The 18,873-nt window shown below is 39.6% G+C and overlaps 1 protein-coding gene across 1 annotated transcript in view; it reads left to right on the top strand.

Annotated features, from left to right (window-relative positions):
• Positions 1–15,301, top strand: part of ITGA8 (integrin subunit alpha 8) — a 170,057-nt gene extending 154,756 nt beyond the window's left edge. Inside the window, 2 exon segments of the mRNA XM_077809430.1 lie at positions 12,202–12,324; positions 15,215–15,301. Coding sequence (XP_077665556.1) covers positions 12,202–12,324; positions 15,215–15,301 — 210 coding nt within the window.
• The last annotated feature ends 3,572 nt before the right edge of the window (positions 15,302–18,873 follow it).

The following is an 18,873-nucleotide window of genomic DNA, read 5'->3' as shown; positions in this document are numbered from 1 at the left end:
CCTGCAGCTCATGGGCCCTCAGGGAGCTGATGGTTGGAAGGCAGCCCACTGCCTCCATCATCTGTGAGGGGGTTGGATGGATTTGGGGGCCAGGGTGAAGGTTGGTCTGAACAAATTGTCATGAGTGGGGCATGAGCAGTCAGACCCAGTGGGAGTCATGAGTCAGGAGCAGAAGGAGTCGTGAGTCAGGCCGAGTTGGATGCCTGAAGGTTAGAATCTGAGGCAGGCCAGAGGGCAAAACAAGAGTGAAGCATCAGGAGGCAGGCAGCATACAGCCTAAGCCTCCTGTGGTGATGTGGAGACATCAATGACCCAGAATCTGATGTGGTCCCAGTTTCTGGCCCTGTGGGGTTTTACATTTTTGTTGTTGGCAAAGAACTAAATGTTGGGAATAAAGTAGAAGAGTCTGTTCATATAGGTGTTCAATTTTATTTTTTAAATGAATGCAAGGGAGAACTCATTTGCCAGTACTAAATGAAATAAATAAATAACATGTGAGTGCACCATAGTAGTCCAAAACCTGAAGCCTTTTTGTTCTACATATTTAAGGAGGTTTATCATTCTCAGTCCTCATTCTTTACAAAAGATATAAGATCAATCAATTCAAACCTAAAATTAAATCCTGAGCCAACAAATTATAATCTGTCTATCTATGAGTCCTACTAAGGAACAGAATATTTTCTGGTCCATAAAACCAATATAGTTTAGGTTTAGATTTACACAAGCAAAATATATTGTATGGGATTCAAGCTATAGAATGTTTCTTCCTTTGGATCACTCCTTTTTTGAACAGGTGCTTGTTGTATAGTTAATTTATGTTTAGACTTGGAAACAGAGGGTGAAATCCTGGCCTCACTGAAGTCAATGGCAAAACTCCCACTGACATCAATAGGGCCAGGATTGCACCCGGCAAGTTTTGATGCTCAATATACTGTGTTCATCCAGAGGGGTTCAAAGGCTCCAAGCTGAATGATAAATTCAAGTTATTTGTGTTTTCTGCAACGTGTTCCATAATAGAAACACATGTTGCACAGAACATTGTTGATCATACTGCATCCATCTGGTCTGAAGTGCTTTGCCACAGGTGATAGCCTGCTGTTCTCAACAAGTCTCAGATGATCTACTAAATGATCAGATAAGCCTTTTTTATTCTTTTACTCCAGTAGAATGCGTGTTATTTGGTGTAGATGATTTACGCACAATTCCTGTTATGGCAACTGTAAAATGTTGAAAAATTATAGTGCTTTTATGTCTTCTCCTATCTGACTATCACAGTGGATGTTTGCCAACTCTACAGCTTGATGTGATATGTGCACAAGATCTTTTGAAGTTTCACTTGTGAGAAGAATTTTTCTTGAAGTTCAGCAATACTTCATATTTTTTGCTCTTTCTGTAAAAGATCCGTGCTTGTGGTTTGAAAGTATCTATCCAAGGATTTATTTGGAAGTTTGTCTTTTTGTGAGACAGGGCAAGGGGCAGAATAACGATTGTAACATTTTTTAAAATCAATTTGCAACATGATTATACTTCATAAATTACTTGCACCCTCCATAAGCTTGGAGTTTAGGTAAGATATATTGTAATAAATACAGCATACCCCCAAAATGCTACTACTACTTATGTGGAATCTCTTTACTGTAGGTTTGTGTGACAGATTCCCCCCAGGGTGCCACCTGGCACTGGAGTACCACTGAGCCCTCTGAGCCACCAGCCTGGGCTCCCTCTCTCACTGTGCTGCTGTGACAAGCAGCAGACCCACGCCCGGTCCTACACTTCCACCAGCATACACATGGGTAGGGACACACCAAGCTGCAGTTACATAAAGACTTTCTGACCAGCCACTGCATGTGAACCAACAATAGAGAGGCTACAGCCAAAATAACCACCAGCTTCCCAGCCTAGACCTGAGAGCTGTACCATCCTGCCCTGGTCAAAACCCTGACCAGTATGAATTTATTAACCAGTTCGCCTCCCCCTCAATGTGGAAAGGAAATGCAACAGCCTTTGCCCCTTGAGCTACAATTTCCCACACACTTCACTGCAACTCACTGGTTTAAATAAAGCAAAAACAAGTTTATTAACTACAAAAGATGGATTTTAAGTGATTATAAGTGATAGCAAACTGATCAAAGCAAATAAACAAAATAAACAAAAATGCAAACTAAGCCTAAGATACTAGAAAGATAGGATAAGAATTACCAAATTCTCACCCTGAGAGATGGTACAAGCAGGCTTACAGATTCTTAAGGGACAAGCTGCACTTGCTTTACAGCTTGGAATCCCCAGATCTTTCATACAGAGGCTAGGAATCCCTTTCGCCTGAGTCCAGCACTTTCCCCAGTTCAGTCTTTGTTGCTCAGGTGTTTCCAGGCATCGTCTTGTGTGGGGAGTGAAGAATCACGGATGATGTCACCGCCTGCCTTATGTAGCTTTAGCATATGGCTGGAACATATGTTCCAAAACTCATTTTGTGGAAAAACACTGACATCCCAAGATGGAATCCAGAGGCATATGGCCTGGTCTCATGACCTTGTGGAGGTATAGCAGCCATTACTTACCCTTTTGCTCTTGCTATTCTGGTGCTGATTTCAATATCCAATTTTCCATTTCCTACAATGATTCTTCCGAAGTAGCAATAATTTCTTACTTGCCATACAGCTCAGTCATACATTGGGATCCTGCATGTTTTCCCAGGATCCTTGCATATGACCACAGTTTGCTCAATACATTACAATCTGTCAGAATTGATTGATACAAAAGTATTAAAATAATTATACTGGCATCAGAAGGCAATTATAAAGGGAGATGAAAATTTAAATCTAATGGAGATCAAGAGAGGAGTCAGACGAGGTTGTATAACGTCACCTTCTTGATTCAACATTTATAGAGTATTTGATTAAATTAACTGAAGAAACAGAAGACAGTATAAAGATGAATGCAAAATCGGTGAATAACATTTCTCTGTGCAGATGACACAGTACTGTTGGCTGATTCAGAAAAAGGTCTGATGAAATGAGTGGAGATTATAATTTATACAGCAGACTTTTGTACATATTTAATTTTAAGTATGTAAATAATCAGTTAACTTCAATGGGAATATTGGTAAAGTTAAAATTAAGCATTTACACGAGTCTTTGAGGGATTTAGAGCATGGTATTTTTGTCATGGGATATGGTGCTTATATTGTACATGGTCGGGAAAGAGGAGGATGCTGGAAACATAACTGAATGGTGAATCAATTACAATAAAACTAAATAGATCAGATGAGCCTTAGGAACTGTTTACTCCTGCTGTTCAGTAGCACTCTGTAATGGGGCCTGATCCTAAATCGAAAATGTAAAGGGGAGTCTTTCCATTGACTTCAATGGGCTTTGAATCAGACCTGTATATTGTACAACTGGAAGTTCTTTCTTGCTGAAGGCTGTAATGTTCAAGAGGAAATTGCCATTTTAGTCTAGATATAATTATTGTAAATAAGATTTTATGCATTCCTTCAGTAATGTTTGCACAGGAAATTCTTTGTAGTAAAGACTGAGGTATGGCATTAGTATAGCTGGTAACTTCCTTGACTTTGGTTATGTGACTCTTGATTTTGTATTTGATAAATACAAAATCAAGTTTTGTATTTGATAAAAATAAAATTACTTTTCTTATCTTAAATGTATAATAGGATCTACTCAGAATGACTTTGGCATAGTTTGTTTGATCAATTTTTCTACAGTGAACAAAGCTGGTTTTAATACACTTTTTTTACTCTTTTGTTTTAAACAGTGTTATACAGTATGAACTACTGGGTATGTTTATTTTAAACAGCCTTGTAATCCCTAAGAAGTCTGTTTACACAAGGCATTATAATATGTAAACACAAATGTCAATATTAATTATGATACCAAGCTCAGGGGAACTTTTACTTATTGCTTTGGGCATTTTTTCAAAATATACAAGAACATTATACTGTAAATGTTTGATGGTAAAATGTAGGAGTATTAAAGAGGTTATTTATGATCTATCAACCCCTGTAAGAAAAATGATTAAAGATTAGATGAAAAGCAGATTAATTGGCTGTAATGTTATTGAAGTAGCAATGGCATTACAAGAATAACTAACTTAAAGCTACTGTTTCTTAAAATAGCAGATAAATCAGATAGCTATGAATAAGCTGGCATTTTAATAATAAAACTGTTTCCAAAAGGAATAAAGATAAAAGGTTAACATTGCAATGAGCATCCTATTTGGCACTATGATTTGCTTAGTTATTTATTTAATGCTGGAAGTGCTCAACACTTTACAAGACACAAAGATAAACGCAGTTTCTGCATTTCCAACAGGACCATGATCTGTGAATTAACTAGCCGAACACAGGCACTTTCTAGGCTACAGTTTGGACCTGTCTGGAGGAAAACAGAAAAGTGCACAAACTCTGGCAAGTCATGTGTAAAAGTATAATTAGGCAGGCCAAAAAAGAATTTGAAGAGAGACTAGCAAAAGACAAAATCTAACAGCAAAAAACATTTAAAAGTACATCCAAAGCAGAAAGCCTGCCAATCAGTGGGACTCCTGGATGATCAGGATGCTAAAGGAGCACTCAAGACAAGGCCATTGCAAAGAAGCTAAATTTAATTCTTTGCATCTGTCTTCACTGCAGAGGAAGACAGGGAGATTCCAACATGACAGCCATACTTTTTAGGTAACAAAATCTAAAGAACTGTCCTAGATTGAGGTGTCAGTAGATGAGGCTTTGGAACAAATTGGTAAATTAAACCATAATAAACCAGATGGTATCCACCTAAGAGTTCTGAAGGACTCCAAATATGAAATTGCACAATTACTAACTATGTTATGCAATCTGTTGCTTAAATCAGCCTCTGTACCAGATGATATGAGGATAGCTAATGTAACTTTGATTTTTTTAAAAGTCTCCAGAGGCAATCCTGGCAATTACAGGCCATAAGCCTAAATACAGTATCAGGCAAATTGGTTGAAACTTTAGTAAAAAATTGAATTATCAGACATAGATGAACATGATATGTGGGAGAAGAGTCAACACGGCTTTTGTAAAGGGAAATTATGCCTCACAAATTTATTAGTATTCTTTGAGGTTGCCAGCAAGTATACGGACAAGGTGATCCAATTGATATAGAATCATAGAACCAGAGGATTAGAAGGGACTGCAAGGGTCATCTAGTCTAACCCTCTGCTAAGATACAGGATTTGTTGTGTTTCAACTATCCAAGACAGATGACTATCAAATCTCTTTTTAAAAACCTCCAGTGAAGGAGATTCCACAACTTATGTAAGCATAGTATAGTATAGTATAGTGTATAGTATAGTATAGTACACAGCTACATGTGAAAGGATTTAAATTCTTCATTTTATTTTAAATGTTGTTTTCTAGATTATCCCTAAACAGCATGCATTATCAGAAACAACAGGAACTTACCTGAAAATGGTTTGCTTAATTTCTATGTGGCTATTTTAATGCACACTGGGAGAAATATGTGCTTAAATTTGTAATATCACTCTACCCTTTAAACTTTGCAACCCTAAAAATTAGTATACTTGATAGGAGGGTGCCACTGTACTTCAACTTTCAGAAAGCCTTTGGCAAGGTCTTAGATTAAAAGCTTTTAAGCAAAGTAAGCAGTCATGGGGTAAATGGGAAGGTCCTCTCATAGATCAATAACCAGTTAAATGATAAAAAACAAAGGGTAGGAATAAAGAGTCAGTTTTCTCAATGAAGAGAGGTAAATAGTGGGGTCCCCAAAGGATCTGTACTAGGACTGGTAGAGTTCAACATTATCATAAATGATCGGGAAAAGGGGGTAAACCGTGAGGTGACAAAGTTTGCAGATGATACTAACTTACTGAAAATAATTAAGTCCAAAGCTGACTGTGAAGAGTGACAAAGGAATCACACCAAACTGGGTGTCTGGGCAACAAAATAGCAGATGAAATTCAATGTTGATAAATGAAAAGTAATGCACATTGGAAAATAATCCCAACTATACATACAAAATTATGGGGTCTAAATTAATTGTTATGACTCAAAATAGTGGATAGTTTACACATTGTGGATAGTTCTCTGAAAACATCTGCTCAATGTGCAGCAGCAGTCATAAAAGCGAACAGAATGCTTCCACTAGGAAGGGGATAGATAATAAGACAGAAAATATTGTAACGCTGCTATATAAATCCCTGGTACTCCCACACCTTGAACATGCATACATTTTTGGTCGCCCCATCTCGAAAAAAGATATATTAGCATTGAAAAAGCTACAGAGAAGGGCAAAGTAAATGATGTGGGGTATGGAACAGCTTCTCCACGAGGAGAGATTACAAAGACTGGGACTATTCAGTTTAGAAGAGCTATGACTAAGGGGGGATATGGTAGAGGTCTATAAAATCATCAGTGGTGTAATTTACCCCTTCACATAACACAAGAACCAGAGATCACCCAATGAAATTAATAGGCTCCCACACACTTCCTTGTGAGCTATACTGTCACCTACCGCACCACAACTTTACTTTTTGCTCCTGGCAGTCCTCATTGTCACAGGTGGGTGAATCCACACACACACACACACACACAGACACAGAAGTGTGCTCCCCTCAGATTCCAGCTCTCCACTTCAGCAGCTCCCGCAGCAATGTAACAGGCAGAAAATCACTATGGCCTGCTGCTGCATCCCTGATGTGAATCCCTTCATCATGACAGAGGAAAGCACAAGCCATTTGCTTTGTTCAACATAGGGGAAAAAATTAGCATTAGCCATGTAGGAAAACCAAAATGCATCAAAATTCTGCTGCCAAACATGTAAATCTTGTACAAAAATTCCAAATCCTTGTAACTTCAGATGAAAACAGGTAAACCCCCTCAAAATGTTAACTGGCTCTGCTCCCCTAGCACTAAATCTGAAACCACATGGAGAAGTGCAGATATCCAAGTTGAAATAACACAAATCTGTCCTAAATCAAAATCATAAGTAAAAACTGTTTGTGGAGAGTGTGCATGACATATGGTCCGCTGTGTAGATATTAGAATAAGGAAGACAAAAACTGGAAGGATGTTTTGTTCTTTCTTCTGTGCCAGCCTCTTCCTGTGGGTGTTCAGAGCCAGCATTCTCAAGTTGTCTATCAGTGACTGCATTATTAGGCCTTGTGCAGTGCGCAGCGGGGAACACAGGGTTGTTATGTTCTAAGGCTAGTGTGAGTGCAGGCTTTGTGTAGGCACAGCTAGGGTTACGCATTAGGCATAGTCCTTCCCATTCAGAGGAAGTAAATTACAAACAGCTCGCACCACCACTGCTTTGCTTTCAAGAACACAAGACAAAGAGGTGCATGGGGTTGGTGGAGAATGGGCATGGGTGAGGAGACGTGGGTTTAGGTGTGATAAAAAGGTGTAAATAAGGCCTTTAGCTGTGTATTCCCTTCTCTGGCCTTACTCCTGCTACAAGATTGGCATAATTTGGTGACCATGCAGCAGCGCTCTCCTTAATAAAAGACCATCTTCCCCTGCACTGCCTGATTTATGCAACACTCTGAACCTCGTGAGTGTTACACTATGCACCTGCACAGGATTAAGGCTTTTTATTGATGTTACATAAATTGTAAGCTTTATAGAGGGTGATAGGAGGATGGCACAGCCTTGCGGCAAATTGCTTACCACCTTAAAAGACAAAAGGTACCAATGAAGGGTAAGGGAAAGGGTTGCAGCTCCCACTCAGACTGGCAAGGTGATAATTGGTTCACAATTCATCATTAGTTATTATTTGTATTAGTGGAGCACTCAGAAGTCCCAATTAGGAATGGTACCCCATTGTGTAAGATGCTCCGCCAAAACCATAATAACACACATTACCTAACCTAACGTGTTTATGATCTAAATTGGGACACGGTACAACAAATGAGTGCAACAAACAAATGAAAGGGATGGGTGAGAGGGGATAAGGTAACAGTGAGAGGAGGCTGTAGTTACATAAGCAAGCTTTGAGCCTGATCCAAAGCCTGTTGAAGTCAATGGGATTCTTTCCATTGATTTCTGTAGGACTTAGATCAGGCCCTATGTGCACAATTAGATGGTCATGACTTATTCAAAGGTCTTTAAACAAAAAATAAAGCAGCTAGCTGTAATGTCTACTGGCCACTTGCCTAGCCCTCTAGTTATTTTCTTGTTTAAAATGTGCAGTGTCAAGAAACTGTCACCAACTGGCTCTTTACCCACCCATACATAACTGGATAATTTCTTGTAGGTGTGTTGTCTTTTTTTATAATGACCTGTTACAATTGTCAATATTATCCCTCGTGCAATTTCTTTGACTCCTGGGCCTACTGCATTTAAGTACCCTGCATTACTGCTTACACCAGGTGTGAATTTGGTTCAAGATATTAAGATCAGCAATGGCTTTATCACAACAATATTGCAGGCAAATAAGTTTTCTCTGAGTCCATCAGATTCAGGCTGATAGAAGGTGCTACTTAGGTCAGCTTCTGGTTGCAAATTTCAAAGGTTTCTTGACGTGCCTGTAGGTCTTGCTTTACTGCTTCTTTCTTGTCACCAGCAGCCTCAGACAAGTAACACCAGTACTAGGTCCCAGTGCTGCACCCCTTTATGACAGCAATTCTACTGAAGTCAAATGAATTACACCAGTGTGGAACTGATGTATGTGAAGTTGGCCACAGGCCTATAGTCTTTGATCATATTCAGATAGAAATATTACTCCTTGCTCTTGAAGTATCGGGAACCAAGAACTTTTCCAACAGAGACAGCACTTTGTTTCAGATATATCTTATCAGTCTCTCTTCTTGGGCTGTCTGTGAGGGGTTTTTTGTTTTTAATCCATTCTTATCCCTTGCTCAATACTTAATCTGAGCCTACAAGATTTACCTCAGGGTTCCCACCATAATATTTAAGCAGCAGAGAGAAATTCTTCTCCCCGTTAGTCAGTGCCTTGCTCTGTTACAGATTTTGTGCAGCCACTCATCTCTACAACTCTCATGACTATTTTGGCCAGATAGGCCTTTTGTACCAATTCATTATTATCCATGACAGAGTTTTCTGTGTGCAGTGACTGCAGACAGAGCAGCTGACTTTGCTCTCATTCCTGATGCCCTTGCATTTTAATGCCGGATACAGAATTGCTGTGAGACACAAGAAAAGCCATTCAAAATATTTATTAATATATTAAACTAGGAGGCCTCCACTGTTACTGCTGAACCAAGTGGTGTAGAAAGCCTACAACATTCTGCAATGCCCTATAAGATGTGAAAAAAACTACAGTGGTGGAATCTATTCCTTTTACCCTGGTATGTGGGGAAAGGGAGTGTTTGGAGGGTAGTGGGAGTTTTGTGGTGTTTATTTGAGAAAGGAAACAAATTTCACTTAATTTTATTGGATAAAGAATATATGATTTTTTGCATATTTGCATCCAAATTCCTATGGAGCATGTTTACAAATGAATGCAGTATCAGGGTTCAATAAGTGTTCCCAGCTGCAGTGGAGAAGCATGGTAGCTGAATGTTTCCGTTACAAGATCAATGACAATATGTCTAACAATGTTGGCATTTAATCAGTGGGACTCTGGCCAATCTTAGTGTTAAACATAAGGACTGGACAGTTTCTGAGTGTCTTCTGGGGAACCCACAGGATACATTGTAGCTGGAAGATAAGTGTTCTAGCCTTGTTAGGTCAGGACTGTTATCCAGAACATAGATTTTCGTCCTTCTTTCAGTATAACCCTACTCACTTTGATTTTGAATCAGGTAACAGAACCCAGATACTACAGTGACTGCAGTCTAGAAGTGTAGACAGATGTATCTTATTAGGCCATACCAATCCTCCCACCGCTCTCCGCCTGCTAACTCTGCAAGTGCTGCCTCAGACCAGGAACTAGAGGCACAGAGATGGAACATGTGGAAAGGACTGGCTTATGCAGTTAGGAATGATGGTAGTTGGAAGCAGGGAAAGGGTCTGCTGGTGCTTACAAAAAGAGAGGGAGGCCATGATCAAGGGAGGGAGGGAGAAAGAAAGAGAAAGATCAGGTTCACAAAGAAAGTTGGAGATACTGTTTTTAAAAAAAAAAGCAAGAAACACAGACAGAAGGAGTGGAGTTAACTTGGCACTTGTCCATCACAGGGGCTATGTCTACACTACTACGATAAGTCGACCTACACTACGCAACTCCAGCTACGTGAATAATGTAGCTGGAGTCAACGTACCTTAGGTCGAGTTACCATGGGGTCTACACTGCGAGGGGTTGATGGGAGAAACTCTCCTGTCGACTTACCTTACTCTTCTCATCGGGGGTAGAGTACAGGGGTTGACTGGAGAGCGATTTGCAGTCAATTTGGCGGGTCTTTACTAGACCCGCAAAATCGACCACCAGTAAATCGATCTCAGAGCATCTATCCTGGCTGTAGTGTAGACCTGTCCTTAGAATCTTAATCACTAAAATGACTCATTCTAAGGGCCAAGAGGTCATCATCAATCTTCAAATTGAATACTCCATTAAAGTGAATTAGTAAGTTCAGAACTATTTGGTTATAATTGGCCAGTTAGCTAATAGCCAAAGCTTAGCAAATGGAGAATTTTTGTCAGGGCTGAAAAAGTTGGACCCGATTCTCCTCTTTCACTAGTTTTACACTAGTGTAGCTCTGTTGATTTCAGTGGAGATGGTTCTGTTTTACACTGGTGTAAGTGAGAGGAGCACCAGAACAGCTAAATCTAGATCCTGATGAGTTAATTATTATTTAATGATAAGGGAAAAGGGGAGTCTGCATGGAAGAATTTGATGAAAAAGAGACTTAGCTGTCAAGACGAGGGCCAAGAGAGAGAGTGAGAAAAATCTTGGCAGACACCAGAAGGATACAATATTGGACTAAATTATTTGAGCCTAGAATGTGGCAGAGGGACTAGCAGTAAGCAGCAGACTCAATAAGTAAGGACTCTGATTTCCTGGCAGTACCTCAAGCAGTAAAAGTAGAAGATAGCTTCAGAAGGCATATAATCAATTTGCTGTGAAAACTTCCTGGTGGTTGCTTTCCATCATGAAGAGCAGGATGAGTTCCATCTGCCACAAACTTACTCTACTTAGGCTGAAGAGGAGTATGTGAGATGGGTCCAGCAGAAAACCCAAGAAAACTTCCTAGTGCAAAGTAAAAGAAGAAAGCTAGAGGAAGATGACAGAGGATGTAACCTATGAGTAAGGAGATAAGGAAAGCTCAAGCTAACTCTTTCAACTTAGAAACATCTGAGAGAAACAAAGTAACAAGTGAGATTGATGAGGAGAGCTTTGAGCAGTATCTGAGGGAGTAGAATGAACTGGATATGAGGTATGGAGCAGAGAGCCAGGAGATAATTTATTGGGAAGACGGGAGGGGAAAAAACTAGAAGAGCTGTTAGCTTCATTTGTTACAATGAAGGCTTGGAATCTAGATGATTTTGTAAAATCAGTGGGAAGACCTTAGCTCCTCATAATTCACATATTATCCACACCTGCTGCTTTCTAGAGCCACAGACAATGAGAGAGTTGTTGCTATACTTTCCGATTACATCTCAATACATTAAAATGGTCATTTTACATGTATACTAGGCTTCCTTCAAGTGTGAGAGTTCAAAATGTAACTAAGAGTTCAAAAACAATGGTATTTTTGTGCATTATGCTTATATTACATGGATGACATGTTCTATATGAGGAGTTTAGCTCTTGGGCTGCTTAGCTGAAACATAAGGTAATATTAAAAAAAATTGTATTGGTTTGTCAGCAAAAGATTTTAGATTACAACATATTATGTAGATGGTACATATTTTAGTTCCAGTAGAGAACTTAGGCTGAAATTGGTTCTTGTTTACACCATTGTTCAGACTATTTAAGACAATGATATTACTCTGGATTTTACACTGGTGTAACTGAGAGCAGAGTTTGGTTCCTTGTATGGTTTTGAAGCATTTACTGTTAATTTGTTGAGCTTCAGAGTGATTCTATATTCAGTGGGTGAAAATATTTTATATTATGTCTAATATAAGAGTTATATTTGTCTGTGCAAATCCCATTTTTAAGGATTATTGTGAATAAAGTTGCAGCAAATAAAGTTGATGTACAAGAACTGTGGGCAGTATATGTTTCTAATCTGGCAATTTCATTGTGTTCATTTTCTGGTTTCATTTATTATTATTCATTTACAACTCATGTCTTTTCGTTTCAGATAAGAACTTCTATCATCTGGGCTACTCCAAATGTCTCCTTTGTAATCCCTTTATGGGTTATAATACTAGCAATACTCCTTGGATTGTTGGTTCTGGCTATTTTGACCTTAGCTTTGTGGAAGGTATGTTGTATTATTATTATTTACTTAATGAAACTTGGAAGGATACTTACAAGATTTAGGATGACCAACCAAAAAAAAAAGAGAGAGAGAGAGCGAGAGAGACAAATTGGAACCTGTGACCTTTAAGAGTTTGGAGCAAAAGCAACAATAGACTTATGTCTTCTTTGATGTAGCATATGATGACATGCTTATGTTGCTGACTTTTGTGAAGGGACATTGCTTTCAAAGTCTTCTTTGTTATGAAAGTCTGGTTATAAATGGTTTTACAGAGTTTGGCTCTGATTCTGAAGACTTATGATCTTCTTTCTGGAGTGTTTAGGTTCACAAAGCATTTTTGTTTCATTTTCCTTGAATCCTTAAGGAACTGCCATTTTTGTTAGCACATAATTATACAATCCCTCACCCAATTTGGGAGGAGATTACTTTTAAGGAGATTTCTTTTAATATTACCAGGTTGTCTCTGATTTTTTTTTTAATTACAAGTTATCAGATTCACAGTCAGTGAGTTGGTTGATTTTTATTTCACAGGTTTTAAGACAATCTTCTTCTTCAGGGTTCCTGGAAACATCCCTTATAACACTAGAAGTTGAAGTCGTTTCTACCCATCACTTAGTCCTTGGAAAAAGTGTCATCTCTCAACGATCTTTAAGCTAGCCCTGTAAAATGGCCTCCCAACTCAAGGCCAGCTGCTCATCCCTTTGTCACTTTATTTCACTGATTTGAAATTCCTTCAGTAATTGTGCCTTACTGTAACCACTTCTGAATTGGGATAAACACAAACTGTGTCATTAGAGTTACTGTTGATGACAACATTCAAATCAGGCTTTTAATAGTGACTGTCATAAGCAGCTTTACTAAATATAGATTTTTGTTTACACTCTGGGGTCCAATCCAGCTTTCCTCGTCCACCTAAAACTCTCACTGTCTTCACAACAAATGTTATGAATAGAAAATAATTAATAATCTATCCAGTCTTTCAGAAGAATATATCACTGCAACATAGCACCCTGGGATGCAAAATGCTATTGTCCATTGAGAATGCTGTATTATCTCTCTGGCACCAAAGGGTGAAATTCTGGCTCCATTGAAGTCAATGAGAAGGTTGCTGTTGACATCAGTGAAGCCAGGACTGCATTCAAAGAATGGAAAGCGCTTTTCAAAACAATAGGGAGACAAGATCCCTGCCCAAAGAGTAAAGCACTTTTCCTACTTTGAACATTGTATATATTGTGACAGGATCAGGCCAGATGGCTATAGGAGAGTGATAGAAGGCAGATATATTAGCCCCAGGTTAAGTACGGTCCCTTTTCCCTGGGTAAGGTAACAGGGAAGGTTCCAGAACAATCAGGAACTTTCTGGAAACAATTAAGGCAGACAGGCTGATTAGAACACCTGCAGCCAATCAAGAGGCTACTAGAATCAATTAAGGCAGGCTAATCAGGGCACCTGGGTTTAAAAAGGCTCTCACTCCAGTTAGTGAGGGGTGTGTAAGGAACTGGGAGTGAGAGGACGTGCTGCTGGAGGACTGAGGATTACAAGCGTTATTAGACATCAGGAGGAAGGTCCTGTGTGGTGAGGACAAAGAAGGTGTTGGGAGGAGGCCATGGGGAAGTAGCCCAGGGAGTTGTAGCTGTCACGCAGCTGTTCCAGAAGGCACTCTACACAGCTGCAGTTCACAGGGCGCTGGGCTGGAACCTGGGGTAGAGGGCGGACCTGGGTTCCCCCCAAACCTCCCAACTCCTGATCCAACACAGGAGGTTCCACCAGAGGGGAAGGTCTCTGGGCTGTTCCCCGACCCACATGGTGGATCAGCAGAGACTGCGGGATTGTTCTTACTTTTTTTTTCCCATGCTGGCCAATGCTGAGGTTATCTGAGTGAATGGCAGATTTGAGCCACGAAAGTGGCCAAACTGAGGACTACTGTGAATCTCTGTGGTGAGCAAAATCCGCCAGTAAGCGCAGGACCCACCAAGGTAGAGGTGGAACTTTATCACAACATGTATTAAATAATAATAGTGCAGCACCCTACATGGACAGAAGCACTATTTCTTCTGAAAGGACAGGTACCATATGATGGACTGGATGGCTTTTCTCTGTTCACGGCATTTCTAATGTTTTCCTCTGTAGCACGTTTCCCTTAATTTTAAAAAATTCTTAATTTTTCTCTACAAAAATACATTTAATTGGAGAAAAAGGTAACAAACTGTGTGTGTATGATGGAAGGAAGGCAAAGACATTACTACTATTGTTCATTTTTTTGAATTTATTACAATGATTTAAACTTATCTCAGTCAGATGTCTAATGCCACCCCTTTGTGTTCATTTTTATTGTGTATTTTATCATATGATGGGACTTTTTTATGTCACTACTTTCATGCTGTTTATGCCTTTCCTGTAGAACCTTAAATTCACTAGAATATATTTAATATTTTATTTATATATAGCAGCTACAGAGCGCAAAAAAATGGTGGCATTTAAGGTGATCTCACAAGATGCTAATCTCCTTCAACTTCCACTGACTTGATAAGAGTTGAGGGTGTTCAGTAGTTTGCAGAATGGTTCTGTTACACCTCAGTGCATTCTTAAAATCTCCTGGAATTCCCAATATATAGTGGGTTTATATATGTAATTACCAACATAAAGGGCAATGTCACTGCTCCCAAGAGCTTATAAACAATGGGCCCAATTCCACAACCCTGATTCAAGTGAGTAGTTCATACTAATGCAACTAGGTCTGTTGACTCCATGTGACAGCTAGGAGCAAAGAAGAGCCCCTAAGTTAAGGCTCAACATGGTGAGGGGTGGAGGTTAGAGGAAAGGAGCATGAGCTTCAGGAGAACAATCATGTGGCTGCCTTATTGTGATTTCTCTGTTGCCTTGTTTTCTGTAGTGCGGCTTCTTTGACAGAGCTAGACCTCCTCAAGACGACATGGCTGACAGGGAACAACTGACAAATGACAAGACTACTGATGCATAAAAAAGGAGAGTGAAGGTTCAATTCAGAGTCCTGTTCAAGCCTAGAAATGTGCTAAAGATTAAATGAAGGATTTCTTCTACCAACAGACTTCCTTTGAAATTGCAAGTGCCATGATGTTGTAATCTGATCTATGCAACGTTTCTGAAAATTCACCACATGATGATGATCCTGGGCAGAAACCAGCCTTATCACTGCCTTAAAAACATAATCCTTCACTGTGCAAAGAGTTTTTGTACCATACTTCAGTCGCTCTAGATTTTGACAGATGTTTTTGAACACATGTGGTGTGTTAAATCACTTTCAGAATAACCCAAACCTTGCAAAGATGAAATGCCTGCATTGCTGTATCATCTAGAAGATGGATCAGGACAAAGCTTTCAAACACTACTGTATCATGCAGAATATTTTTGACACCTCCCTAAGGATAAGAACTTTTATGAAATTGTGGCTCAGGGAGACAAGCAATATATTGGTACTGTGAAAGTACTTCTGAAGCAGAAAGGTAGTCTCTAAAGGACTTTATACATGGGGCACAGTTTATTTATTTTTCCACCTTTCTGGGATGAGTATCAGAGCTAATCTTAGATTCACAGTTTTAGAGAAGTAAATCATAACATGGAAATAATTTGCTTATCTTGTATGTAATAGACAAGTGACCTGCACATTCAGAGCAATTTTCTTGGCTACGAGGGTGATTTGGGGAGCAGGGGAATTTAAATATAATTGTATTGGAAGGGGCATATAATATATTTTAAAGATATGTTGTGCCCTTTTCAACCTGTAGATGACAGCACTGAATTCAGTGAATCAAATCCATTCTTGGTGTAAACTAGTGCAACATCAATTGAAGTCTGTGGGAATTTTTGCCCACCTTTTTGCTAGGGCTGAATTTCTCACCACTATTCCTGGGTACTTATTTCATTAAAATATCCTCTTAAAAATGCTACTGCATATTTTGTTGAATTCATGACTATTGTGTCATAGGTGACAACATTTGATTGATTTAAAAGAAATTATAAAATACAAACCTAACAACATCTTTAATGTGTTCAAGATATTTCAGGAAGTTAAGTTTTTGGGTTGAGTATCCTATAGTTATCTCATATTACAAAGAGTCTTGCAGAGAAGGTGCACTGAATTTGCATTTATATAAAAAGTAGGATGCAGATCATCCAAGGCTGAGATGACCTACAGAAGGAAAGACATTTTGTTGTAAAGGCAATAAAATGTTCATTTGTTTCTTTGCTGCTTCTAAGATCCAAAAGACTAGATCCATAATTCACCAGTAACTCTTTCTATAACATCAGTGAATGGCCTTTATTTAAGCTGGATTCATTCAGCTATAGAGCTGTGCAAACCATCTTCATAAAACCTTGGACCATCCTGTGCTTGTCCTGAGTTTGAAATTTGTTATGTTTTGTGAAATCTAGGAGGAGGACATTCATTTTCTGACACACACACTCTCCTCATTCTCCTTCCTTCTTCCTAGCCGGTCTCCCTGTCCCCCAAGCACCTGGGATTCCTATCTTCAGGGCGGCCAGTGGCCTCTTCTGATCCATCCTGCTACTTCCTGGGCTTTTTTGGATTGCTGGCATCTGTCTTCAGGGCAGGGGAAACCAGCGGGCAAGGTCAGTACTGTCAATCCCAAGAACCTTCCAAAGGACCTGGAAATAGTTCAGTTGGACATTCCACTATCTTATGGCAGCCAGCTCATGGACAGACCCATAAACCTCATGTCTGTAGCTGGAAAACCTGAGCACTAAAGGTCCATCTTAATGCCTCACATCAGTCTGCAAGGAAATCTTTGAGGGTTTTCTAGTGTTATGGGATATTATCTGCCCCTGAGGCTTAAGGAAAGGAGAGTTCCCCCAATCTCTTGTTTTCTGAGGAGGTAAGGAAGGTGCCTTGCCACTTCCTGGGCTGCAAAAATCCCTTGAGACTGAGGACAGCAGCCCTCCCTAGGCTGATTTGTGCTGACCCCTTGCAAAACAAACTGCTGCATTCATTTCACAAATACCCTTGCAAACCACACCCTGCAGGGTTCATACGTCTCTGCATCCTCCACAGTTCAGATTGAATTACACACGCACACAGGAAAATGCAGTGAGTTCATCTTTTGTAAATATTGAATTGTGTGTAGTAGTTTCTGAAACAAGTCCAGCCAGCCAAATAAATTCACATCATCTGCACGACTCTTTTACTCTGATGAAATATTATCATTAAGAATTACTGAACATATGACTTTTATATGTGCAATATTTTATATTACTTATGTACCTGAAGCATGTTTACACTGGCATTTTTGGTTGTTTTTTAAACTTTTGAATATACTGATTGAGTACAATAATAAAAGGACTAGAACAAACCCAGAAGGTTCTGTTAGTATGGATTCCAATGTGTTTTCAATCCTGCTTTGGCCAGACAAAGGGACTAGGTGACCTAATAAGTCCTTTTGAGTTTGAACATCTATGGTTCAATTTTGAGCAATTCCATTTAATTTTAATGATGGGCAAAACATGTTCAGATACTAAATTTAAACAAAGGAAACCCACTCCATTCATTGCTGGACCTGGCTGGAATCCATTGGCTGCAGCTGTATAATGTCACTGAAAACAAATTAGAGGCACATCAGCTGACAAATGGTTACTTTTGATCAAAAGCTGTGTTTTATATTTCTGCTTCTTTGTAGATTAAACTTCCTACCCAGTAATGTCAGAAGCTTTGGGCTGTCAAGGACTGTAGTTTTGAGTCCCAATATTTGTGGTTATAACTGGATGGAAATTGCAAACAGCTTTGAGAGGGCAACTTCTAGGGCTCATTGTAGGGGAGGGAATTTCTCTTTAGAGCATTTGTCCCCATGGAAAATAGCATAGTCCTGTATATGGACAGTGGAATGGCAATTGCCATAATCTGTCACTCCCTCATGTAATTACTGTACCATACAATTATACTTGGCCAAATCCATCCATGATTATTCATTTCAATGGAGTCAAGCCAAAGATGAATTGATGAATGTGGCCTAGTCTCTGCATAAGTGATGTTGACCTCAAACTGCAGCACGCCTATGTAGTCCCACTAATTGCCAAGAATTTAGAAGTCACAGGAAAGAGTGATGGGGTCAGAGGGAGTGAAGAGTCAGAAGTTTGTAGCTAATATGATTTTCTTGTAACTGCGTACATGTTAATGAGAAAAAAGCTCGTCACATTTATGTGGATCACTTTTATAAACTTTCCTGTCCTCTCCAAATGACGCATTAAGAGACTTCGCAAGTTTCCAATTTTAAATATCTCCTGAAAATTGCACACCTTTTTTCTGAATCTCGAGTTGGTTCTTCTTTGAGTGCTGTCCCTGCGGGTGCTCCACTCTAGGTGTTGGTGCGTCCCAGCGCCGTTGATCGGAGATTTTTGGTAGCAGTGCCTGGTCGGGACACAGGTGCTCAGTTGGTATCTCCCATCTCGTTGGAATCTTCCTGAACGCCTGCATCCCGCACCCCCCTCAGTTCCTTCTCAACTGTCCCTGGCTGAGGACGGGACTCGGGGCAGTGCTACATCTCTTCTCTGGTCTCTGTAGGA

This window comes from Eretmochelys imbricata, chromosome 2 (assembly GCF_965152235.1).
Source record: "Eretmochelys imbricata isolate rEreImb1 chromosome 2, rEreImb1.hap1, whole genome shotgun sequence".
NCBI classification, from domain to species: domain Eukaryota; kingdom Metazoa; phylum Chordata; order Testudines; family Cheloniidae; genus Eretmochelys; species Eretmochelys imbricata.
This window is presented reverse-complemented; position numbering and strand designations above follow the sequence as displayed.